Raw genomic sequence first — 22,354 nt, 5'->3', positions numbered from 1 at the left:
CTGTAGGACCTCTGTCCCACATATCCACCCCACCCCCCACAAAACATAGAAGCCTTTATTATTTGACTGATGTGAAATATTTACCACATGGGAATTAAATTTCTCCAACAAGTTTTCCAAGAACTTCTTTGAAGAAAGAAGAGATGCTTTATTTAGTTGTTCTTGCCTCAGGTCATAATCATCATGCATAGGCTATGGATAAAAGACAGCATTTCATCAGAATGTAGGTCTCAAACACTCTTAAGGCTCCAGCTAAATGGAAACACATGCTAGCAGGAAATGCATGATAAAAATTAAAGAGTTCATAGTTTGCCTTATTTGTCCCAAAATAACATAGATAGGGGATGCGGGTGGCACTGTGGTCTAAACCACAGAGTCTAGGGCTTGCCAATCAGAAGGTCGGTGGTTCGAATCCCCGCAACGGGGTGAGCTCCCGTTGCTCAGTCCCTGCTCCTGCCAACCTAGCAGTTCAAAAGCACGTCAAAGTGCAAGTAGATAAATAGGTACCGCTCCAGCGGGAAGGTAAACGGCGTTTCCGTGTGCTGCTCTGGTTTGCCAGAAGCGGCTTAGTCATGCTGGCCACATGACCCGGAAGCTGTATGCCGGCTCCCTTGGCCAATAAAGCGAGATGAGCGCCGCAACCCCAGAGTCGGTCACGACTGGACCTAATGGTCAGGGGTCCCTTTACCTTTAACATAGATAGGCTATGCACTTGGGAGGTCATATATCAAGACAACATCCATTCTTTAAATGAGATACACTGCAATATCCTTCTTGCTAAAACGATGGTTCTTATAATGTCAGAAAATCTACTTAAGCTAAAACAAGTCACTCAAGCTTCCTTGTGTAACTAAGGCTCTCCGCCCTTTACTCCTCCCCTGCTCCACCATCAAGTATCACATAATCCCCACACCCGTAAAGGAAGAGAGAAAAAGCTTCTTGCTCCTCTAACATTTTCCCCACCATTGATTGATTAGGTATATAGTATTTAGCCTTGGGGAGAGCTGAATAGGCAGTTACCTGTTTATCACTCAAAACCTGTACTGATGGGGTTCAGATAAAGCTATACAACTCCACATAGTGCTGCTTCTTCCTATGGAGGCTATGGCATTGTAGGAATTATAACCCATCAAACCAAGAAAATAAATATCCTATTTTAGCTCACTCGTATTAAGAGTACTCACACACATGAGGGCACATAGCATATCAATGGAAGCGTGAGTTACTCCATCATTGTTCCTTTTAAGAGCTTTCACGACCTTCACTCCCAGGCGCTCTCGAAACCTTTCAAAACATAGCAAAGCATCAGACTGAATACTGAAATAGTAGCATTATTTTGACAAATATCAAAAGCCCTAACTTAAAATGTGTGTAAATAAACACTCAAGCATAACTGACAGCAGGATATTTGGGGAACAGTAAACTTGAACTTTACTAAAAGTTCAGTCAATTACTTTTCTTTTTAGATTTTTCAAAATTATTCATGTAAGCTCAATGATATGGCCTAGTAGTTGTGGACAGTATAACTGCCAGTAAAAAGAAAAGCATCTAATAAGCTACAGCTAAATAATTGCTGCCAAGAATAGCAGGGGGAAAACAAGCGCATCGAGACCTTGTCTGTCAGGGGAAATGAATTACATGGATAAGTGCAACTGAGCTGCCAAACTGTGTTTGAAGAGAAAAGTTTAAGAATAGTAAAAGCTGGGGATCAATGGCTGGACCTGGGAACACAAAAGCTGTAGCATTACTGAGCCTAATGCATTTGGTCAGCAATCTGGATGGGAGGCCACTGAGAGGCCCATAAAAGATCAGGTGGTACTTTTTATTTAACTAACATAACTAATGTCATCAGGTGTCCCAAAACCCCCAAGCACAATAGAAGTAAATAGATGTGCAGAAGCCAAAAGAGAAAGAAATCATTTCCAGCACTAAATCTCCAATACATTTTTAGATTTGATCCAGTGATTATTAGAAAGGGTAACTGTTTTTCCACCTGCTTCTGCACCTTTTAATAGATACACATAACTGTGTGCATGCTTGCAGCACTAGGTACATAAACTTCACTCTTAAGATATTTGTAATTACTGCTGTACAGAGCTTGTAGTTTAAACTTGTAGTTTAAAATGAGTGAAAAACTTGAGGGCTATTTCCAAGATGCCATCCTCCTTTAACTGTAGTTAAATAACCCAGCACTATCCATACATTGTTGGCATCCGCCAGTCTTGGGAGGCAATGGAGGAATGTGCTGTTGGGGATGAAATCAAACTGTTGGCAAGTAACAGTGCCTGCTGGGGCTGTAGAGACTGATATGGGAGAGACATGTTTTGTTGCAACTGGGGCAGATAAAGGCATTTGGTTGTGCTGCTTTCATTCTGTGGACACAACCAAGCCAGCACAGACGTCGCTGAGACAAGAGTTTGAAAATATTGGGAATGTGGGCTTGGGAGAGCGCATCTGTTGGAGACTCCTGCCACGTGATGCCCCAAATCTCCCTGACACAGTGCATGTGGAAGGCATTGAGATGTCGTTGTGTGTGGTTGTTTAGTTGTCCACAATTTGCTTCCATAAACCAGCATGCTCAACATGCAATCTTCATCTTAGTACTGGTCATTAGCATCACATTCTCCCAGACCGCTTTGGAGAGGTGAGCCATTGCCATAGCTGCCTTGCCAATACACCTGTCCAGCTCAGTGTTGATGGATATCTTGCTCGTTATGGTGGAAACCAGATAGACAAAACTGCCTACCACCTCAAGAGTGTGGTCACCAGTGCTGATGCATGGGGTGCCGGTGACATCCTCACACAGGATGTTGATGGTAAGGCTGAGCTCTCTGCAGGCTTGGGCAAAACTGTCTATACATACATCACTGATAATACGTACCACTGAGATCAGCTAACAATAGTGAAGAACAAAGCAAGGGAGATGGGGCAGTTACAGCAGTATTGATGTTGCTTTGCAGAAACCATTGTGGAAGACTCAAACTTCAGAATTGGGCTCAGAACATAAATAACTCACAGACTATTACAGGGTTGCTGCTGAAAGCCAAGTACCTACCTTGGAAGTTGAGTGAAAGCAAGGAATCCAGCTTTGGATGCAACTAATCTCCTAACAGCTTGGAACTGGCTTTCAAGCTCTGCAGTTGATGCTGTCATGTCACCCTCTTGCGAGAGCAATGCCGTTATGGCATTGTTGATTAGCTTCTCTTTGTTTTCTGAAAACAAGCCCTGAAGGAAGGTGGAAAAGTGTTAACCCTTTGGACAGGATCAGAAGAGAAAATGTATAGAAGAATGACTTTTTAACTTACATCTTGTGTCACTGCATGCAGAACTCCACTATAGGAAATGTTGGAGTTGAACCTAAAAACAGCATCTGCAAAGTTGCCATCTGCAACAGGACAGGCATGGATATAAGTGTCAGGCAGACTGATATTGCAGCATGTCAGCGCAGCTTGCTTTGCAAAAAGCTTGCAACGCACTCTTTTCAAATATTAGAAACCGAAAGCAGAAGACTTACTTGGAGGTGCTGCCAAGAACCTGAGATGAAGGCTTTCGACTTCCTCTTCCACGGGCATGCTCAACAAGCCCCACCGCTGCCCCTTGTCCGTTGGTGTCATTTTCACACAGACATCCCTATTTCCAGAGGCTCTTACTCCATCCAGCAAACTGGCTAACAATGAGTCCCTAGGAAAATTGTCCCAACAATTAGCTTTTCCAGCCAATGATGCTAAGCGTGCTTATAAGAATACAAGAACATACACATTTCCTTCTGCCAAAGATTATATAGGGCAAGTGCTGCAAACACAGAATTTACTTTAATTTGTTGACTGCCCTTCATCCAAAGATCACACCGTAAGAATGCCTCGTAAAGGTAAAGGTACCCCTGCCCGTACGGGCCAGTCTTGACAGACTCTAGGGTTGTGCGCCCATCTCACTCAAGAGGCCGGGGGCCAGCGCTGTCCGGAGACACTTCCGGGTCACGTGGCCAGCGTGACATCGCTGCTCTGGCAAGCCAGAGCCGTACACGGAAACGCCGTTTACCTTCCCGCCAGTAAGAGGTCCCTATTTATCTACTTGCACCCGGGGGTGCTTTTGAACTGCTAGGTTGGCAGGCGCTGGGACCGAGCAATGGGAGCGCACCCTGCCGCGGGGATTCAAACCGCGAGCTTTCGATCGGCAAGCCCTAGGCACTGAGGCTTTTACCCACAGCGCCACCCGCCTCGTAATAGGAAGTTTTAACTGGATAGTCCTTTCAATACACCCTAACCTGTATCACGGCACTGCAGGGGGTGACTTGAGGGAAAGGAAAGTGACTAAGGCAACATGTTGACATATGGAGGCCTGATAACTAGCTTGTGATTAAGTGAGAGGGAAACTGTGGTTTAATGAATAGCTTTCTGCAAGGTAATAGGAGAGACGACAATACATTTCCCATATCATCATCATCTGCACTCATCTGCAGAGATGGGGAATAAAACTGATAGGTTTAGGTGAGACATTTTCCAGTGAGTCCTTTAAGTATTTTTAAAACTCAGTAAGGACAAAAGCCTACCTGCATATCACATTTTTACTGGTAATTCATTGCTTTGTGTATCTGATTTTTCTATTTTTCCTTCTGGGATAGAACTGGATTCTTTAAAAATACAAACAAACAAACAAACAAACAAACCCTAATGGCTATTCCTACCTACCTATACCTATCCGTTGGGAAACTTATTTCAGAATCCTATTTGAATCCTCTGTAGTTTTTACAGGGTTTGATGTTAAGAAGCTACTGTATTCCCTCCCAGAGGTGGCATAAGCTTAGAATGAATCAAATGTAAATGCAGCATTGCGACCTGGTTGTAGGAGTGAAACTATGTAAGCACTGCGTGGTTTACCCAAGACATGCCAGTAAAGAACAACCGTTCAAGAACTGTTTAAAAATACCTCTCTGTTGAAGAATATTTTCGGATTTGTCCCTTGATAAACTCTATGGTAAAAAGCTGTGGATTTTCAGAATCGCACACAAGCGCAAATACCTTTAAAGAAAGAGTGTATCAAACAGGTTGTCATTATTCTGCACACTGTATTTAAATGACACACTCAAAGTTTCAGTATTGTAAACGACATACTCTTTGTTTTTTCTACATCCCACTATGGTTGCATTAGAGCTTGTTACCAATCTTGTTGTGTAAACTTCAGATTTTAATATCCGTACAACAGTAGATTTAGATAGCTTAAGGGTTACTATTCCCTCCCATCCCATCCAAAGCTCTAAACAAGTTTCCGCCCTACCTCTCCTAAGGGTTTCAGTGTTGCAATATTGTAGGTTGCTGGGTCCCGTTCCACTAAGCACGTTTCTGTAAGAGCCAATATCCTTTTCACTGGTTCCTTTTAAACAAAAAACAAAAATAAAGGGAAGAGGCTTAAAGTCAAATTGTTATAGTCACAGACACCAAATAAGATTGGGTCGCCATATTCCAAAGTCCAAAAACCCAGACAACCCCCTCCCCCATCATACACATTTGGGGCACACACACACACAAACACCAACCCGCATCTCTGTCGCCCGCCTTACTTTTGCTTTCTTTGGCTTCCTGCTCACAAACAATGCAAGCTGTGAGGGCACTGGGTTTGTCCCTAGTCTCTGCTTGTCCCTAGTCTGAAGAAGCAGTCCCAGTGCCTCACTGGAGAAGCCGCTGCTGCCACTGCCACCAAAGGCCACCTGGAGAGTCCACTGCCTGAACCAGATCGCAGAGGCCCTCCACGATCTGCTGCGAGAAGTGGGCTTGCCAGGCGGCCTTTGGTGGCAGCTCCTGCTGCTGCTGCTGCTCCTCCAGTGAAGCACTGGGTCTGCTTCTTCTTGGCATGTCCCTAGTCTGCTCAGAAGCCGGGGCAAGCTGAGATGAAGCAGGCCCGGCGCCTCGCCGGAGGAGCCGCCAAGGGTGAGTTGCCAACCAGGTGAGTTGCCAACCAGGGTTGCCGTACGTCAGGTTTTTCCCAGACATTTGATCAATTTATGGAAATTCCGCCCGGATGTTACTGCCGCCCGCCGAATCCCAGATATGTCTGGGGAAAACCGGACATACGGCAACGCTAAAGTAAGAGATTTCACATTTGGGGGCAATTTTCTTCTGGTAGCAAGTAATGTCAATTGCTATGATTTGGATCCAGACTCGGCCATAATTAACTGCAGGCTTCCAAGTGTTTTGGACTATCAATCCCATTAGTCCTGGCCAACACAGCTGATGAGCGTTGTAATCCAATATATCTACAGGGCATCAGGATGGAGAAAGCCTGTTAGTTTCTATGGGTTTGTTCTAAGTATGACCAAGCCTTGATTGAACCCAATGGCCATGATCCTATTGCTTACCCCCTCTCCCCATATGAACGTACCCAGAACCTGAGATCATCTTCTGAGGCCCTGTTCTTACATCTCCTCCATGGGAGAGGTCCAGAGGGTGGCAACATGCGCATGGGACTTTTCTATAGTGGATTCCCATTTGTGGAATGCTTTCTCCAGGGAGGCTTGCCTCACACCTTCATTATACATCTTTAGGTGCCAGGCGAAAAAGTTCCTCTTCAACCAGGCCTTTGGCTGATTAACATTCTATGCCCCTTTCATAAATTTGTTTGTGGGAGGGCGGAGGTTATTGGTCTGTTTGGTTCTTGTTCTTAATATGCATTTTGTGCTTTCGTTTTGCATTTTTACGCTGTGAACTGCCCTCCGGATGAAGGGTAGTATACAAATTAATTATATAATTTTAAAAAGTGGGTACAAATCCCCAGAAAGGGTAATATTTTAATCTCAACAGTACCACCAACGTTCATTATTTGACTCAGAAAAAAATATATCCTAGAATGAATGGCAATTGCCAATCTACCTTAAAATATATAAAAAAGAAGGAAGCTCGGTTCTTTCCATTTGGGAAAAAAACACATCATCAAAGTCTAAGCGTAACTGATCTTTTAATTAATAATTTTGATAGAATTTCTAAATTTTTATTCATTCGTTCATTTAATTTGTATACTGCCCTTCATCCGTAGATCTCTGGGTGCCTCACAGCATAAAAATACAAGCTAAGAACAAAAACAAACTGAACCAATAATATTAAATTTAAATTTAATGCATGATAAGCAATAGTTACAGGCAATGCATAGAACAACTGCATCATCATACTATGTCTGCTGCCCCCATATTTTACTATTTGATGTTAAAAAGCAACAGCTCCTTAGTTAATGCAGGGGCATGGCCTAACCTAATGCAACTTTCACTTTTCCCTTTGAAACTTGAAATACCACGGCACACCACCATCTTCTGTGGAAACAATTCTCAAATGTAGTGGGACATGGATGGATGGCTGCCATCCACAATAGAGCACGTAAAGCCCCACGGACTTACTTAACTAGTTTTCTCTTCTTTGTATCCTAGCCATTTGATGTGTCAAAAATTTATTTTAAAAATAATAATAATTTTAAGGGTAACACAAGGTTGCATACTAATAGTTGTGCACATTCTTTATAGAAGTCGTACATATTCACACAAAGAAACACACAATTCAAGTTCCAGAAGGGATTTGCCCCACCCCCCAAGTTCAGGACTCAAATAACGTATTCACATTTTTAAGCCTTACCGAATGCCTAGGAGATATCTTTTGGACCACAAACTCGGCTAAAGAAGTAATAGATTCATCATTGCTGTATTTTCCAAAGCGAAGCGTCAAATACTGCTCAAATTCCAAAGGTTCCTTCCTTATCCTCAAGGAAATGCCAACATAGTTGCCAGCATGTTCTATTGCACTTTTAATAATTTCTTCCCTTTGCTCAGAAGCAAACAAATGCTGAAAAATTCAAGAGACTTCAGTAAGTTCCTAAGAGCTACAAAAGTGAAAACAACAGAATTTGTAGAACTGAACACAGTGAATAGCGATTAGTATGAAATAATTCACAGCTTATCATCTTCTCTCAACTGTCCGGTCACCAGCTGAAGAAAAGAATCAAAATATCCAAGAGCCATCAGTGCATAACTGTGTTTTGCTAAGGATCAGTTGTATGTTCTAGCTCAAACACCTGGGCAATTATGCACAATGCAACCACACTGAGAATACACCTCAAAAACACCTCTACAGCTGGAAAACATGCAGAAAAGAGCAACCAAAATGACTGAGAGAATGTGAGAACTCTCTTATGAGAAAAGGCTACAAAATTTGGGGCTTTTTAGTTTAGAAAAAAATGTGAATAAGGAGGGACATGAAGGAGGTGCATACGATTATTCACAGGGTGGAGAAGAGGTTTTTCTCTATCAAGATACCAGGACCCAGGGTCATTCAATAAAGCTGAATGTTGAAAGATACAGGATAGGAAAATGGAGGTGATTCTCTGGACAACACACAGTTACACTTTCTGGCCTTGTCAAATGAACCAAATCTACTGAATTCAAGGTTATTGGTGTCTTGATTTAGGCATAGGTGAAGTTGTAATGTTAGGATACTTACTAGTCTACTAAATCCACCATAAAGTATACAAAAGCCTCCAGCATAATCAGACAGATCAACAAATCCTTCAATATTTCTGTAGTCATAAGAACATAAGACTTTGTTTGTTGCAGGATCAATCTGGTCAATGCCTCCAGGAGTGACTTCTAGAATTACAGGTTTTCTTGTGTCACTCCAGTGATGCTTATAACAGTTGTATCTCTGTGAAAAGGAAGCGGTAGGTAAGGACATGGAAGGGATACACACACACACACACACACACACACAAATACAGTATCACAACTTAGGGGAGCAGTTGCTTAATATGAAAGCAGAAGAACAGAAGTCTAAAAATATTTTCTGAGCACAGCTAGCCATACGGTTAACTATATTTTCAGTGCTGCAAATCCAACAAGCACATTGGACTCTCTTCATATACTGCATTCCTGCTACAAAGATTACAGGTGTGTAAGAAGCAACATTCAATACATATATAGATTGCTGCACACAGCTCATCATTTGATTCTATTATATGCAGTATGCATAATAATATATTTAAAAACCCGCATTAAAAGTGGTTTCTGTGAACATGTAAAGGTAAAGGGACCCCTGACCGTTAGGTCCAGTCGCAGACGACTCTGGGGTTGCGGTGCTCATCTCGCTTTACTGGCTAAGGGAGCCGGCGTACAGCTTCCAGGTCATGTGGCCAGCATGACTAAGCTGCTACTGGCGAACCAGAGCAGCGCACGAAAACGCCGTTTACCTTCCTGCCGGAGTGGTACCTATTTATCTACTTGCACTTTGACGTGCTTTTGAACTGCTAGGTTGGCAGGAGCGGGGACCGAGCAACAGGAGCTCACCCTGTCGCAGGGATTCGAACCGCCAACCTTCTGATTGGCAAGCCCTAGGCTCTGTGGTTTAGACCACAGCGCCACCAGCGTCCTGTGAACATGTACAAGCTGTGAAATACTATGTATGAACGCCATTGTCACATAGAACAAGCTACATGAAAATTTCACATTTCCCACTCAAATGCTTTTGTTTTGTTTTGTTTTGTTAGTTGGCCATATAAAGGTATTGCCTAAATATGCATTTTGGATTCCCCCTCCACCACCCCCATGGGCCAACACACCTAACTTTTAAAATGTTTTGCGACCGAGGAAAAATTAACACATAAAAGACTGCTCTTACTAACATGAATTAGTGATGTTCTATTCCAAAAAAGATGAGCAATTTAAGGCTGATTTCAATACTGTGAAACATGACAATGAGTTGCATTGGCCAAGAAGGAAATGCAACTTTAAATTGCTTCATAAAATTAAACAGAAAAATAGAAAGTTCCTTTTCTCACACATAAGCTAAGTAAAAATGGCAGGAAGTAAAAGAAACTCTTATGCTGTTCATAATTTTGAAAGAAACACATACTATAAAATCAATTGACATCTGTAGAAAATAGTTACAAAGAAAGTTAGATATTTCTGACTTCAGCCTTATGCTACACTTACCAAGGCAACTCTGTAAAAACCACACACTATTCAAGCATGCACTTTAAGAAGGCTACTAATGTTCACAAATCTATTGGTGGTCATTTTTATTTAAATTTCATTCAGTGCATAGATTTGACAAGAGTACCAAAATCTGTCAAGTCACAAGGCAGGAAGGATGTCAGTCTGAGGTAATTTCATATGTTGAAAATTGAACGACTCTAACTCAAAACATCTCTAGCAGATTATTCCTATTACAATAAATTCAAGAAATGAGTAGAACATGAAAAGAAGACACAGTGCCCATAAAGGTAAAGAGTCATTTAAAAAGTCATTTTAATATTTCTATTCCAACTTCTGATCAAAGATCCTGAATGCCGTTAACGCAATTTAAAAGTTACCCAGTACCCTCAAGTCTTCCAATGGGTGGCAATGGACAAAATTACCGTACTTTTCCGTGGATAAGACTAGGTGTTTTTTTTACTGAAAAATAGTGTTAAAAAAAGGGGTGTAGTCTTATACACAGGGGCAATCTCCCCCATTTTCTTAATTTTGAATCCCCAAAAATAGGGGGGGGGTCCTTATACATGGGGGCGTCTTATAGACTGAAAAATACTGTACTTTCCCCCTCACTATTACAATCTCAAATCAGCTGGAAGTTGAGAGAAGAGTTATTTCTAGTAGGCAAGCAGTTGTTCTGCAATTGCTCCTTCCTTCGCCAAAGGCTGGAGCCAGTCTAGTCTCCGCCTCACCATGGTGCACTTCTTGGCCCTTGAACTTCCAAATGGCCCTTGTTTTTCTGGCTGGCAGCAAAGGCCAAAGTCCCATCACCCTCCTTTCTGCAGTCCCAGGGCACCAAGTTATGCACAGTGTGTAGAAACACACACAAAGTGCATTTACGATCAGAAGTTCGGCGGTTTGAATCCCTGCGACGGTGTGAGCTCCCATTGTTTGGTCCCAGCTCCTGCCCACCTAGCAGTTTGAAAGCATGTCAAAGTGTAAGTAGATAAATAGGTACAGCTCCGGCGGGAAGGTAAACGGCGTTTTTGTGCACTGTTCTGGTTTGCTAGAAGCAGCTTAGTCATGCTGGCCACATGACCCGGAAGCTGTCTGCGGACAAACGCCGGCTCCCTCAGCCAGTAAAGAGAGATGAGTGCCGCAACCCCACAGTCGTCCATGACTGGACCTAACGGTCAGGGATCCCTTTACCTTTAAATGCCTCAGCCTTGAAGGGAAGCAAAATTTTAATAAAAACAAGGTTTGTTTTTTAAACCAAAAAATGTGAGAAAAGATACTTGCCCTTCCTGTGATTTTTCCTTCAGCAAAATCAGTTCTAAATCTCTGGGGCAGAAAAGAGGGGGGGGGGGAAATAGAATGAGCGGTAAGCACACCAAACAAGTTGCCGTAAACTATTTTGCAGATCATTCAAGTTCAAGCACATCAAACTGGACCCCTCAACTCACAGAAGGAGCTTCCAGTTAATGGGAGGCCTATTTTATACTTCATACTAGAGAATACTAAATCCAAAGATAATGGGTTTTATCTAACGAATTCATCCGGTTTGTGCAAGAACATATGCCTTTACACCAGAGGTTCCTATCCCTCTTCTTCCCTGTGTGCCCCCAAATCCTCTCTGGGGATTCCCCATACACTCCATAACAGATTGGGGCTCATGGCATGAAGCAGAGGTCGGCAACCTAAGACCCATGGGGCGGTAGCGGTTCACGGGGTTCATCTATCCAGCCCATGGCAACCCCTGCCGCCAACTCTTACCAGTGCGGTATAGTGTGACGTGGCATGGGGACAGACTTACGGGTTGATGGCGCCTGTGCACTCCTCTGACCCGGATATGCGGTGGAAATAGCGTGTGCACACGCGCACTCCTCTGGCCTGGATGAGAGCACGTGCGCACACGCTCCGGCCCATCCTCCGACTGACGGAGCATGGACTGGCCCATCGTTCGGTACGCTTGCCGACCCCTGGCGTGAAGAGATGTTCCACTGCACAAATGGCAGGGTTTCACTGGATGCAACCAAATGTTTTGTATGTGAAAGAACTTGCATAAGCAGAAGCATAAATACTGTTATTCAGCCCATCTATTACATAGCATTGCAAACTTATAAGAGCACTAGGTGGCTATTTTCCTTTTGATCACTGTTGTTTTAGCCCAACTCTGTAGCTTGGCTCCAAAGTATAGCTGGTGGAGGTGTAATTGCTGTCCTGAGAGTTATCAGTAATTAAAAAATGGCAAGCATGTGTTGCATATTGCACTAAAATCATGCATCCAGTAGAAACCGAATGTTCCTCATTACGTTACAGTTAGCAATAAAGAGTGCAAGGTAGCCAGGAATTCAGATTTTTATAACTAGAAGCTTCCTACCAGGGCTTCTGTGAGGAGTTCTGTTCTGTGTTCTGTAGAAAACTTAAGTGTTTCAGACTTTTTTCCACTTCCCTTACGAAATGTGAGGCTGAATTCTGTTCCTTGTCCTTTGCCAACAGGGCTGATGCTACAGATATCTCCATAAGGCCACTAAACCAAAAGATCAGAGTTGGAGAATGCTCTATGTTATCACCATAGTATCATAAATTCATATATCAACATAAATGACTCAAACGTATACAGAGATTTTTGTCACATGGTACATTGAAAATAAAAAGAGAAAAACAAGTAATAATAATATTTAAAAACAAAACAAAAAACCATTGCCAACTGACTTCAAACAGGAAGTATTCCATCCTTTCTGATTTAAATTAGTATAGGGAGTCATACTTAGGTATCCATACAACATTTAATGCATTCAAATGCAGAAAGGAAAGTGAGATTTTTAAACCACTGGGTGAGAGCTGTTTGTCTTCCAACCTTAGGCACTATAAGGCTCTTAGCCACTAGGTACATTAATTGTTTGGTTACCCATAAATCATAGTTTGAATCTCATCCTATTAACTTACAAGTGACCCCCAAGAGATGTTAAGGTGCTCCAAGTTTAGAAGTTCTTATACTGGAAGAGTGAAAACAGGAGATCATTTATGCCTCTGAAAACACCGGTAGCAGAACTTCAAGCGCAGAACATCCAACAGCCCAGGTAGGGAAACCATTAGTCAGTGGCACTGTGATAAAGAACTACCACTGTCCCATACTCCTAGGATCAGGCACAGAAACCTATTCTAAAGTTCATCGCCCTTAATTAGCCAACTCTACAATTGCAAGATGCACAAAGATAAAAAAACTGACATCTCCAGTGTGTCCCCTAGCGTCAGAAATCGCAACAATCTGCATGTTTAATGAGACTGTGATAGTTAAGCCCCAGGCTACCCAAGGCAGACTGCCAACTCTAAATTTAAAATGTATTCTATTTTCGTTTTTATTCATATTAAAACTTTTTGATACCAACAGTCCTAGGTATTGCATATTCAGCGTTTCTGTACTCAGTCATGGTACCAAGGAAAAAAAATATCCATAATGAGAAGGCATTAAAAGATCCAGGTGAAATGACACACATTTCACATTGTGATTAAGTCTATAGTCCTTCAGGTTTCTGTCTCCTCAACAACAATCATTGCCAAACAGGGATATCAAGAAATCTGATATAAAAAAGAAAACTAAAGAATTACATTTGGTAATTTTTAAATTCTATTACTCCCTCATATCAAATATCTGATCAACCCCACAAAGCATTTGGAGAGTGTACAAACTTAAGGCAACTAATTATAACATTTCATTTAATCAAGGTCAACAGTTATTCTTCATTATCTGATACCAGACACCAAAAATATACTCCTGGGTTCCAAATAACAGCGCTACTTCATTCCACATTAATATTAACATTCACTAATATGGATGGAAATCCATATATCGTTGAGAAATGTGCAATGAAAGGATGGGAAAAATATACCTTTATTATCCCAACCAGTTATCTTACTGCCAGTTTGAAGGATATCATGAGGTAATTAATCTGAGGATATACCAAGTGAGGTAAGTTAGCCAAATCCTTAATGTTGGCATTAACTCATGCAACTCCCTCTAGTCCCCAAACATCCTTCCTCTCTCAATAGGATTGGCATATAAACCAACTCAATCCAGTTTTGGAGATAATACATTTTCATGAAGTTACTATGTATTTGGCATTACCTGATTTGTAACTTCTAATGTGTTAGGATTGTATGTTGTGATGGCATGACTTCCGACTGAAAAGACTCGCTTATACCTAAAAAACATACCAACAAGAAACAAGACATTAAGGGAAACTGCAGAATTAGGAGAGAGATATTGCAGCAAAAATCGCTTTTGTTTTATAAATAAGCCATAAACATTCATGACGCTTCTTTCAGGTGAATCATCAACGTGACTCACCAATATCTGGGGCAAGGAAAATTATCCCCTGCCCACTTTGGCATGTTTCTAAGCAATAGAAGTTAGGCATTCATTATGGAACTTGAGATCCCACCCTAGAATATACTCTGATGGCAAGCAGGAGTTTGAAATGGGATGCATAAAAGCTGCTTTGCCACTGCTGTATCGAAACACGGATTACGCAGGCATTGCAAGAAGCAGCATCAGAGCAAATACATGGGATTATAGTTGTGTGAGACCTGCAACAATATGTTGCAGATTGAAGCACTTCTCTCCAGAGTTCCAGTCACCAACTCATGCTTTCTTTCAATGTATTTTTTCCCCATTTCCCCTTCCCACCCTACCCCACCCAGCCTTCTGTGCCTACTGAGCATGCCCAGTCCTCACTGAGCTGTTTGGGGTTTTTCCCCACCCTCTTAAGGGTACCCTCCCAGCCACTAAATAGGTTTTGTTGGCCTGCAAACGTTGGAATTGCCCCAAAACTGCTGATGCCCCCCTCTTGTGCATGGATGGTGCCATATAGGCTACAATATGTATTAATACTCAAAGGGAGTCTAATATTAGCATATTGGATAGTTACTTCTCTATAATATTGTTCTTAAGATACTAAATGTTGTACTGATTAGTTTATCATGAGACTTTTGTGTAATTGTGATGTTTAGCTTATTTTTACTTGCTGCTTTGTTAATAGTTTTATAAATTGTAATTGCTTCATTGATGATTTGTTAATTATTTTACGATTTATGTTGCATTTGTGATATTCTGTTCTATTATGTTATTATTTGAGATTCATTTGAATGAAAAGCGGCATAGAAATGCAATAATCAACCTCTAGTTCATAAATTGTATAGGAAGCGGTTAATAAACTGACCACGCATCAACTGATTGTGTGAACATGTCCTGAAACTAATAAATTCTGTTGAAACATAAGCTGACATAAAAATAAGCTGTTTAGGAGATCAGTGCTATTTATGATTAATCACAAGGAGATTAATAGATTATTAGCATATTCCAATTCAAAGAAAGTTTAGCAGACCAGTTTGAAAACTCACAGCTGGATAGCAGAAAGGCTATGGTATGTCATTACCACCTCAAAACTGGAGAATAAAATAAACTAGGCTACTTACTTTCCCCTCCATGAATGTTTAGTTGTGTAGAAACAGGCCAAATCTTTATTTTCCCTAATTATATTCATTTTGTGCCAGAACCTGTAACAAAATATGCTTGGGATTAATAAAAGCAATTTGCCACAGAACAGAAATACATTTTCTACTGAATACACAATACAGTTTGCTAAAGGGGTTGCTTGTTACTCAAAATGTTGCATAACTATTAGGCAAGAGACCCCGACTGACAATAGTTCAAGAGTTCTCTCACATCTCTTTACTAAGCAGCTTCACATAGACTACACAATTAGGTGATAAAAGGGATTGTACCACTTCAAGGTACTGTACAGCTGCAGCAAACCACTTCTGAATACCTCCTCATGTACAAAAGAACTCCCTGCAAAGATAAATGTAGCATATCAAGGGCAACCATTGTAGTGCAGCCTTTTGTCTGATGTACTGTTTTTTATCTGCAGGGTAAGTAGCACAGAGGAACAGTCAAAATTTGATCACCTATCTGCATTCAGTGATACAGGGTGAAAAATCTTCCAGCTCTCTTTTTTCCAAGTTCTTTAAGTTCGTTAGTTACAATGAATGGGTGCCAACTGCAAATATTAGGCAAGCTTGACTGTCTCAAAGCTTTTAGGCTTCTTTACTAAATAAACCACAGAGCCTAGGGCTTGCCAATCAGAAGGTCGGCGGTTCGAATCCCCATGACGGGGTGAGCTCCTGTTGTTTAGTCCCAGCTCCTGCCCACCTAGCAGTTCGAAAACACGTCAAGTGCAAGTAGATAAATATGTACGGCTCCAGCGGGAAGGTAAACAGTGTTTCCATGCGCTGCTCTGGTTTGCCGGAAGCAGTTTAGTCATGCAGCCACATGACCCAGAAGCTGTCTGAGGACAAACGCCGGCTCCCTCGGCCTACAGAGTGAGATGAGCGTGCAACCCCAGAGTTGTCCGCGACTGGACCTAACGGTCAGGGGTGCCTTTACCTTTACTAAATACAAGGGAAACATGCTGCACTGCAACTCCCATCACCATTAGTCAGTAGGGAAAATGGTAAAGAGATTATGGGAGTTGTAGCTCTGCCATAACTGAGTCACAGGTTAGCCACCCAAGCTAAAGATTGTTTTTAATGTAAACTCTAGTTTTTTGCAACGCAATGCAAATTTCAATCCCCGCCCCCCATCCTGCAAATCCGACATTTGTTACTGCAGCCTGAAGTTGCTCTTTCCTTTCTATCACCTCATTCTGCTGAGTGTGTAAGTGCATGGAAAGTCAAGTACTACCACAATTTTTTACTGAACGCAAAATATAAGTGTTAAGTCTCAAACACTGCAAAGAGACAAAACAGTTTCATTCAGCCTTTTCATACTCAAAGCTTATCTATTTAGAGACTTTGCTCCCATAAATCTGGAGAAATGGATCCAATTCTTTGGCAATTACAATCAGCAGCATTGTACATGATGTCCTTATTATGCAATAACTTAGGAGGAAAGAGGGAACAAGCGTACAGTACTACTAAGGTAAACAGAGGCTGTAAGGAATATATTTGATACAGGTACAAGTTACTAGGTTACAATTACTTTTGCCACTGTAGCTACAGGCAAGTTCCAGCTTTTCCATGCCACTGGGCAAAATTATCACAAGCTTTCATTGTTCAAAGAATGTCATTTGCAAAGAGCCAGTCAGGCTTTGTAGTATCATATAACCATTTTATCAGATTTGTAGAATATAATAATTTTCATCATTTCCATCCTAACGTTATTAACCCAGAGGGTCACTCAAAAATAATATTCAACAATATGTGCAATTAATATTCCTTTTTAGGGTTTTAAAATTAGAATACACTCACTAACACACATCTCTACCCAGCAATGATCTTAGTTCTGATCTCTTCCCTATTACTGTGTGCAATTGAGAGCTCCATATTTTAAGCCTAAATAAATGTTACTTATATGGATAATGGTGAATTGCTACTCATTTTCCACTGGCTAGCTTTAGAAGATATTAAAAGATCAGCTGGCATGTGAAATCAAGAAATGAAGGCTGTTTTAACTCTTCATTATGCTTTAGCTTGTATATAGATTGAAGCTGAATTATAAACATTTCCACCCCACCTTTTAATGTCCAGAAGGGCAACTGATAACAGCACAATGAAATACATAAAAATACAAAAAACAAAACAATACACATTGAAATCCACTTAAATGCTGTGATGCCAGCGATCACAAATAAAAACGATCTCAACAGGCCGGATGAAATAATGATTTTACCAGCTAGCAAAGGGAAACAAGGGAGGTGGCCCAAATTTGGTAGATACCAGGACAGTATCGTTATGTATACTATAAGAACTGGCATCTGTGAGTGTCTGGCATAGTAACAGTCACAGGGAGAAGAAAAGGAAGGCACCAGCACAGCTAAGGAGTCTCAAATGGTGCACTTAATAAAATGTTAAGGCCCAAAGCATGTTGAGTCAGATGACTCAGGAACAACTGAATCAGGCAAGACAGCTGAACCAATTAGGTATGCTCCGTTAAAAACAACCTGCTCAATAAACACCAGTGGAAGTTTAGAGAGCCCTGAGTTGAGAATGAAAGCACACACATACACAAATTTCTTTCTATCCAAAAATTCTATTAGTTTGTTCAGCTTCTCTCACTAAGCAACTTGGTTGCAATGTTCCACTAACAGACCTGGTCTACCAAATTATTCCCCAGTTCAATTTCATTGTTAGCAGCTGCCACAGCCAGCATGCAATTAATGCATTCTCACTTTGAAGAAAAGTAATGCTATTCTCTCCCTCCCTCTAACATGACTTTCAAGATATCTGAGACAGCTGATTTCTCTTTCAAGTAAAGCAGAACACCCATTGTCTATTATACTAATTCCACACACATCCTTCAACCTCTCAGGTTATACATTTGCAATGTAACTTATTATGACTTCAAAGTAAAACTGAATTACACCAAATCTTTCATTAGATGCAAGTTTCTAATGAATGGCTACATGTTTTTGACAGCTATTTTAACTAATCTGAAGATGTGCAGTAAAGTTGGAAGTATCATACACAGCATAGTATTTGCTGCTTAAGTGCATCAACCATTCTAACAAAATGAAACAAATCAGCTGCAGAGGTTGTTTGAAGGGAAAAGGTTTCAGGAAAGGAAAAAAGAAGAGCAGAAAGGTGGAGCGTTGATGAATGACTTTTCCATTGACTCAGTCAGTTTGAAAATCAATAATGAATTATTGCCATTCGTGTAGTATAGCATTTGTCTCACCCCCCCCCCAAAACCCTGAAGCTAAGAAATCATGGACAAAGGTCTATAATATTATCTCATATCAAATGTGTTGTACTAGTTATAGGTCAGAGACAACTAACCTTTGGATCGTTGGATGTTGCTGAACTATTACTATTATTTATTAAATTTGTATACCACGCTTCTTCTGAAGATCACAGGGTGGTTCACAACATAAAAATACAAAATGAGAATGCAAAACACATAATACAAAAACAAAGGCAAACCAATAATCCTCTTCCCAAAAATACATTTACAGGGCCATAAAATGATAATCAGCCAAAGGCCTGCTTGAAGAGAAATGTTTTCGCCTGGGACCTAAACATATGTAATGAAGGCACTAGCTAAGCCTCCCTGGGGAGAGCGTTCCACGAATGGGGAGCCACCACAACACAATTCCCATCATCCCTGACTACTGGCCATACTGACCAGGATGGTGGAAATGGTCATCCAGCACACAGAACCCATTATAAAGGAATAAATGTTTAAGACTTTAGTTCCAAACATTCTTACCCAATAGTTAAGGCCCACTGAACTCAATGGGGCTTACGTCTGAGTAGACATATATATAGGATTGCCCTGTACACTACAAACCCTTACCCACCAAAGCTCCCATAAGATGCTAAAACAGGGGTCCCCAAACTAAGGGCCGCAGGCCAGATAAGGTCCAAGGGACTCATTTATCCGGCCCGCAGCGACCCCCACCGCTCGCTCTTACCGGTGCAGCACTGCTGCTCACTTCCGGGTTGGAGGAGCACCAGAAATAGCTTGTACGCATGTGCAAGCGTTATTGCTGGTGTATATCCGGGTTGGAGGAGGCCCGTGCACATGCACCCAAGCTATTTCCAGTGCTCCTCCGACCCAGAAGTGCGCCAGAAATAGTGTGTGCGCATGCTTATGGGCACGCGCTCCCCCGGCCCACTGCGCGATCAGCACTGGAGACACCGGCCCGAGGAGGTGTAAGTCTGTTGACTCCTGTGCTAAAACTTGGGAAATCCAAGGTCTACCACTAGTAGCATCAAGACAAATAGTTAAAACATTTTTACCAAGTTGTATCTATTTTCCAGTCTTTGAACTCAACATTGACACTACAAGGCTGATAACCAGGCCTTGGGCTGATTAATATTCTATCTCATTTTAAATGTGTTTGTGGGTGGCATGTTACTGGTTTGTTTTTGTTCTTGTTTTTATTATGTATTTTGGGTTCTCTTGTATTTTTGTTGTTGTGAACCATCCTGTGATCTTCAGATAAAAGGTAGTATATAAATTTAATAATAAACCACTGTAACTGACTACAAGCTGATTAACTTTAAAAAAGAGCATATAGTTCAGAAGAAAGACTGATTTGCCTTATCTAAATCCAGTTTCCAGAATATACTGTGGTTATGCATTTTACACATTAACTTGCATACTTTCCTAGGAGAATAACCACATGGGCTCCTACATTCATCAAATTATGTATGGAATTAAAAGATAACTGCCACTCCCTTGCCAGATGGCCCAATTGCCACAGTTATTTTATTCGCCAATCTACCACAAAAGTTAGCTGGGTTGTGGGCTTTCTGGGAAAATGCAGCAGATAAAGAATTACAAGGACAAAAAAAAAAAAAAGCAAAAAGCAGCTTACTTCTGGGTGTTAATGATTAAATGATGGTAAGTGGAAAAACATTTACTCAGATACTCATGCATGTGAACATGCATTCAAATTACTCAGAAGGTGGGGGACATTCCAGAATTGCTTTCAAATTATATGTATCAATTCCAGGATGCCAAAGACAGCACATACATTAACATCTTGTTTAAAGTCTATTATATATATTGATTGTTTCTTTTTCCATTCTGGCTCTCAGCGTGAGAAAAGCAGCTCTCTAGTAGAGTCTCTTAAAAGCCACGGCTTGCAGTGCACAAGTGTAAGTGCCGTTTCCTTGCAGAAGAATTACTCCCTACTTTGTGGTGAATTATATAAAACGCCCTTGCTAACCCTACAATACGAGCCCAGGATTCAAAACACATATTGGATGTGGAACTTCCATTTGGAATGGAACTGAAGATGAAATTCTCAATCACAGCATCATGCAATTCAGGAGCTATTGTGCACAAATTCTGTCCACCTCCCAAGAATTCATCTACCTTATTACATTTTTAAAGAAAACTCCAAGGCGGGTGGAAATTAAACGCATAAGCTGACTGTACCATTTTTATGTCAGTCGATGAATTTTCTTCCCAAAAGACTGGATAGAGCATGCAAGGAAGCAACAAGCCATGGGAAAGATGAACTCTAGCCAGCGCATGAAAGTTTCTGGCAGGGGTTTGAACCCACCACCTTTGCAGCACAGGGGCAGCCAGGCAAAGGGGGTGCCCCCAAACCATGGGAACCGTTCCGTACACATTGATAAGATACAATTGTGGAAGCATGAAGGCTTTTGTGCTTAGAAACACAACAGTTAACATGCTATAATAGTGCACAGCCCGCTTCTCCCCTGTTGCTTTGACCACAGGGAAAGAAAAAAAGGGGGATTTTGCAAGCTGGGTGCCAGCCTCCCTGGAGCAAATGCGGAAATGAGGGCTTGACACCTGTTTTAACCCCCACCCGTTTGCCACCTCCATTTACCGAGGAGAAATAGGGAGGGGGTGCTTACTGAATTGGGGGTGGGGAGAAAAGAGAAGTCAGTGGCTCGGACGAATAAGGGGGGAAGTCCGTGTTTCCCTCCCCTCCCCGCCCCCCACTGCATGCAAAGCCCTCGGCGGCTCCCTTCAGTCTCTTTTTTGTGCCCTCAAGGGGGGGCACCCATTTATTTACCTGGCCGGGGAGCGGCGCCGTCCAGTCCCGCACCCCCAAAGCCTCGCACTGACAAGGGACGCCGCGAGCCAGCAGCCCCCAGTTGCTGCCGAGAGGGCTTCTCCTCTTCCTCCTCCTCCTCCTGGGCTGCAGGCGCTACCGCTCCGAAGCGCTGCCGCCTCCCCTCAGAGCCTAGCCCTGGAGGCCGCCATCTTCGCTCGGGCAGGGGAGCCACCCTCCGCGCGCACGCGCAGTCCAGGCCCAGGCCACCGCCGCCGCCTGCCCGGCCTGGTCACGCGACGAGCTCAGCTGACCCGCTCAGTTAATCGGCTGCCTTCCCCTCACCTCGCTTCCCATTGCCGGAGGGAAGTGGGCATGCGCAGAGTGCGCAGCTGGAGGGAGGGAGGGAGGGAGGGAGAGAGGGGCGGAGCGAAGGGAGGGAACGCCCCACGCTCTGGTCGGGGAGGGTGAGGTGAGGTAGAGTTCTCCTGGGAATGGAGGTTCTCTCTCTCTCCATTCCCAGGACAATATATATAAAGGTTTTTATTTATACTTTTCAAATTTATACTTTTCATTAATTTTGCAACCATTTTAACATTTCAAAGTTTGACTTCCTTCTCTTTCTGCGGCTCCTTAAATTAATTTTTAAAAATCTGCTGCATATCTAAATTCATTAAATTTGCTCATTTAATTATCTACTTTAAATATAAACTCTTATAAAAACTGCAGGTCTCTCTCAGGTCTATAGGCTTCGTTTCTGGTCACTTTTTGGGGAAGAAGGCACGGGCCCTGGAGGTGACGGGACGTATACAGCCCTTCACTCAAAGATCACAGGGCTGTTCACAACATTGAAAATACAAAGTGGGAGCACAAAATGCATTTG

At 42.1% G+C, this 22,354-nt stretch overlaps 1 protein-coding gene across 5 annotated transcripts in view; it reads right to left on the bottom strand.

Annotated features, from left to right (window-relative positions):
- The window catches only part of DNAJC13 (DnaJ heat shock protein family (Hsp40) member C13), a 62,370-nt gene extending 40,605 nt beyond the window's left edge, over positions 1–21,765 (bottom strand). For 2 of the 5 annotated variants that reach the window (XM_053359332.1, XM_053359333.1), the window contains exons 1-14: positions 21,493–21,762; positions 15,416–15,496; positions 14,067–14,142; positions 12,318–12,467; positions 11,237–11,278; positions 8,475–8,675; positions 7,614–7,820; positions 5,275–5,370; positions 4,927–5,018; positions 3,515–3,681; positions 3,306–3,385; positions 3,056–3,225; positions 1,185–1,284; positions 85–192 (exon numbers count right to left, since the gene is read on the bottom strand). In XM_053359332.1, coding sequence (XP_053215307.1) covers positions 85–192; positions 1,185–1,284; positions 3,056–3,225; positions 3,306–3,385; positions 3,515–3,681; positions 4,927–5,018; positions 5,275–5,370; positions 7,614–7,820; positions 8,475–8,675; positions 11,237–11,278; positions 12,318–12,467; positions 14,067–14,142; positions 15,416–15,483 — 1,557 coding nt within the window. In that variant the 5' untranslated portion in view covers positions 15,484–15,496; positions 21,493–21,762. Of the gene's footprint in view, positions 1–84; positions 193–1,184; positions 1,285–3,055; positions 3,226–3,305; positions 3,386–3,514; positions 3,682–4,926; positions 5,019–5,274; positions 5,371–7,613; positions 7,821–8,474; positions 8,676–11,236; positions 11,279–12,317; positions 12,468–14,066; positions 14,143–15,415; positions 15,497–21,492 lie in introns of all 5 variants that reach the window. The other 3 variants (XR_008327093.1, XM_053359335.1, XM_053359334.1) reach the window with 3 other exon arrangements.
- Between the last annotated feature and the right edge of the window lie 589 nt (positions 21,766–22,354).

The sequence above is a fragment of the Podarcis raffonei genome, chromosome 12 (assembly GCF_027172205.1).
Source record: "Podarcis raffonei isolate rPodRaf1 chromosome 12, rPodRaf1.pri, whole genome shotgun sequence".
Classification (NCBI taxonomy): domain Eukaryota; kingdom Metazoa; phylum Chordata; class Lepidosauria; order Squamata; family Lacertidae; genus Podarcis; species Podarcis raffonei.
The sequence above is the reverse complement of the archived record's forward strand: the minus strand, read 5'-3'. Positions and strand labels throughout refer to the sequence as shown.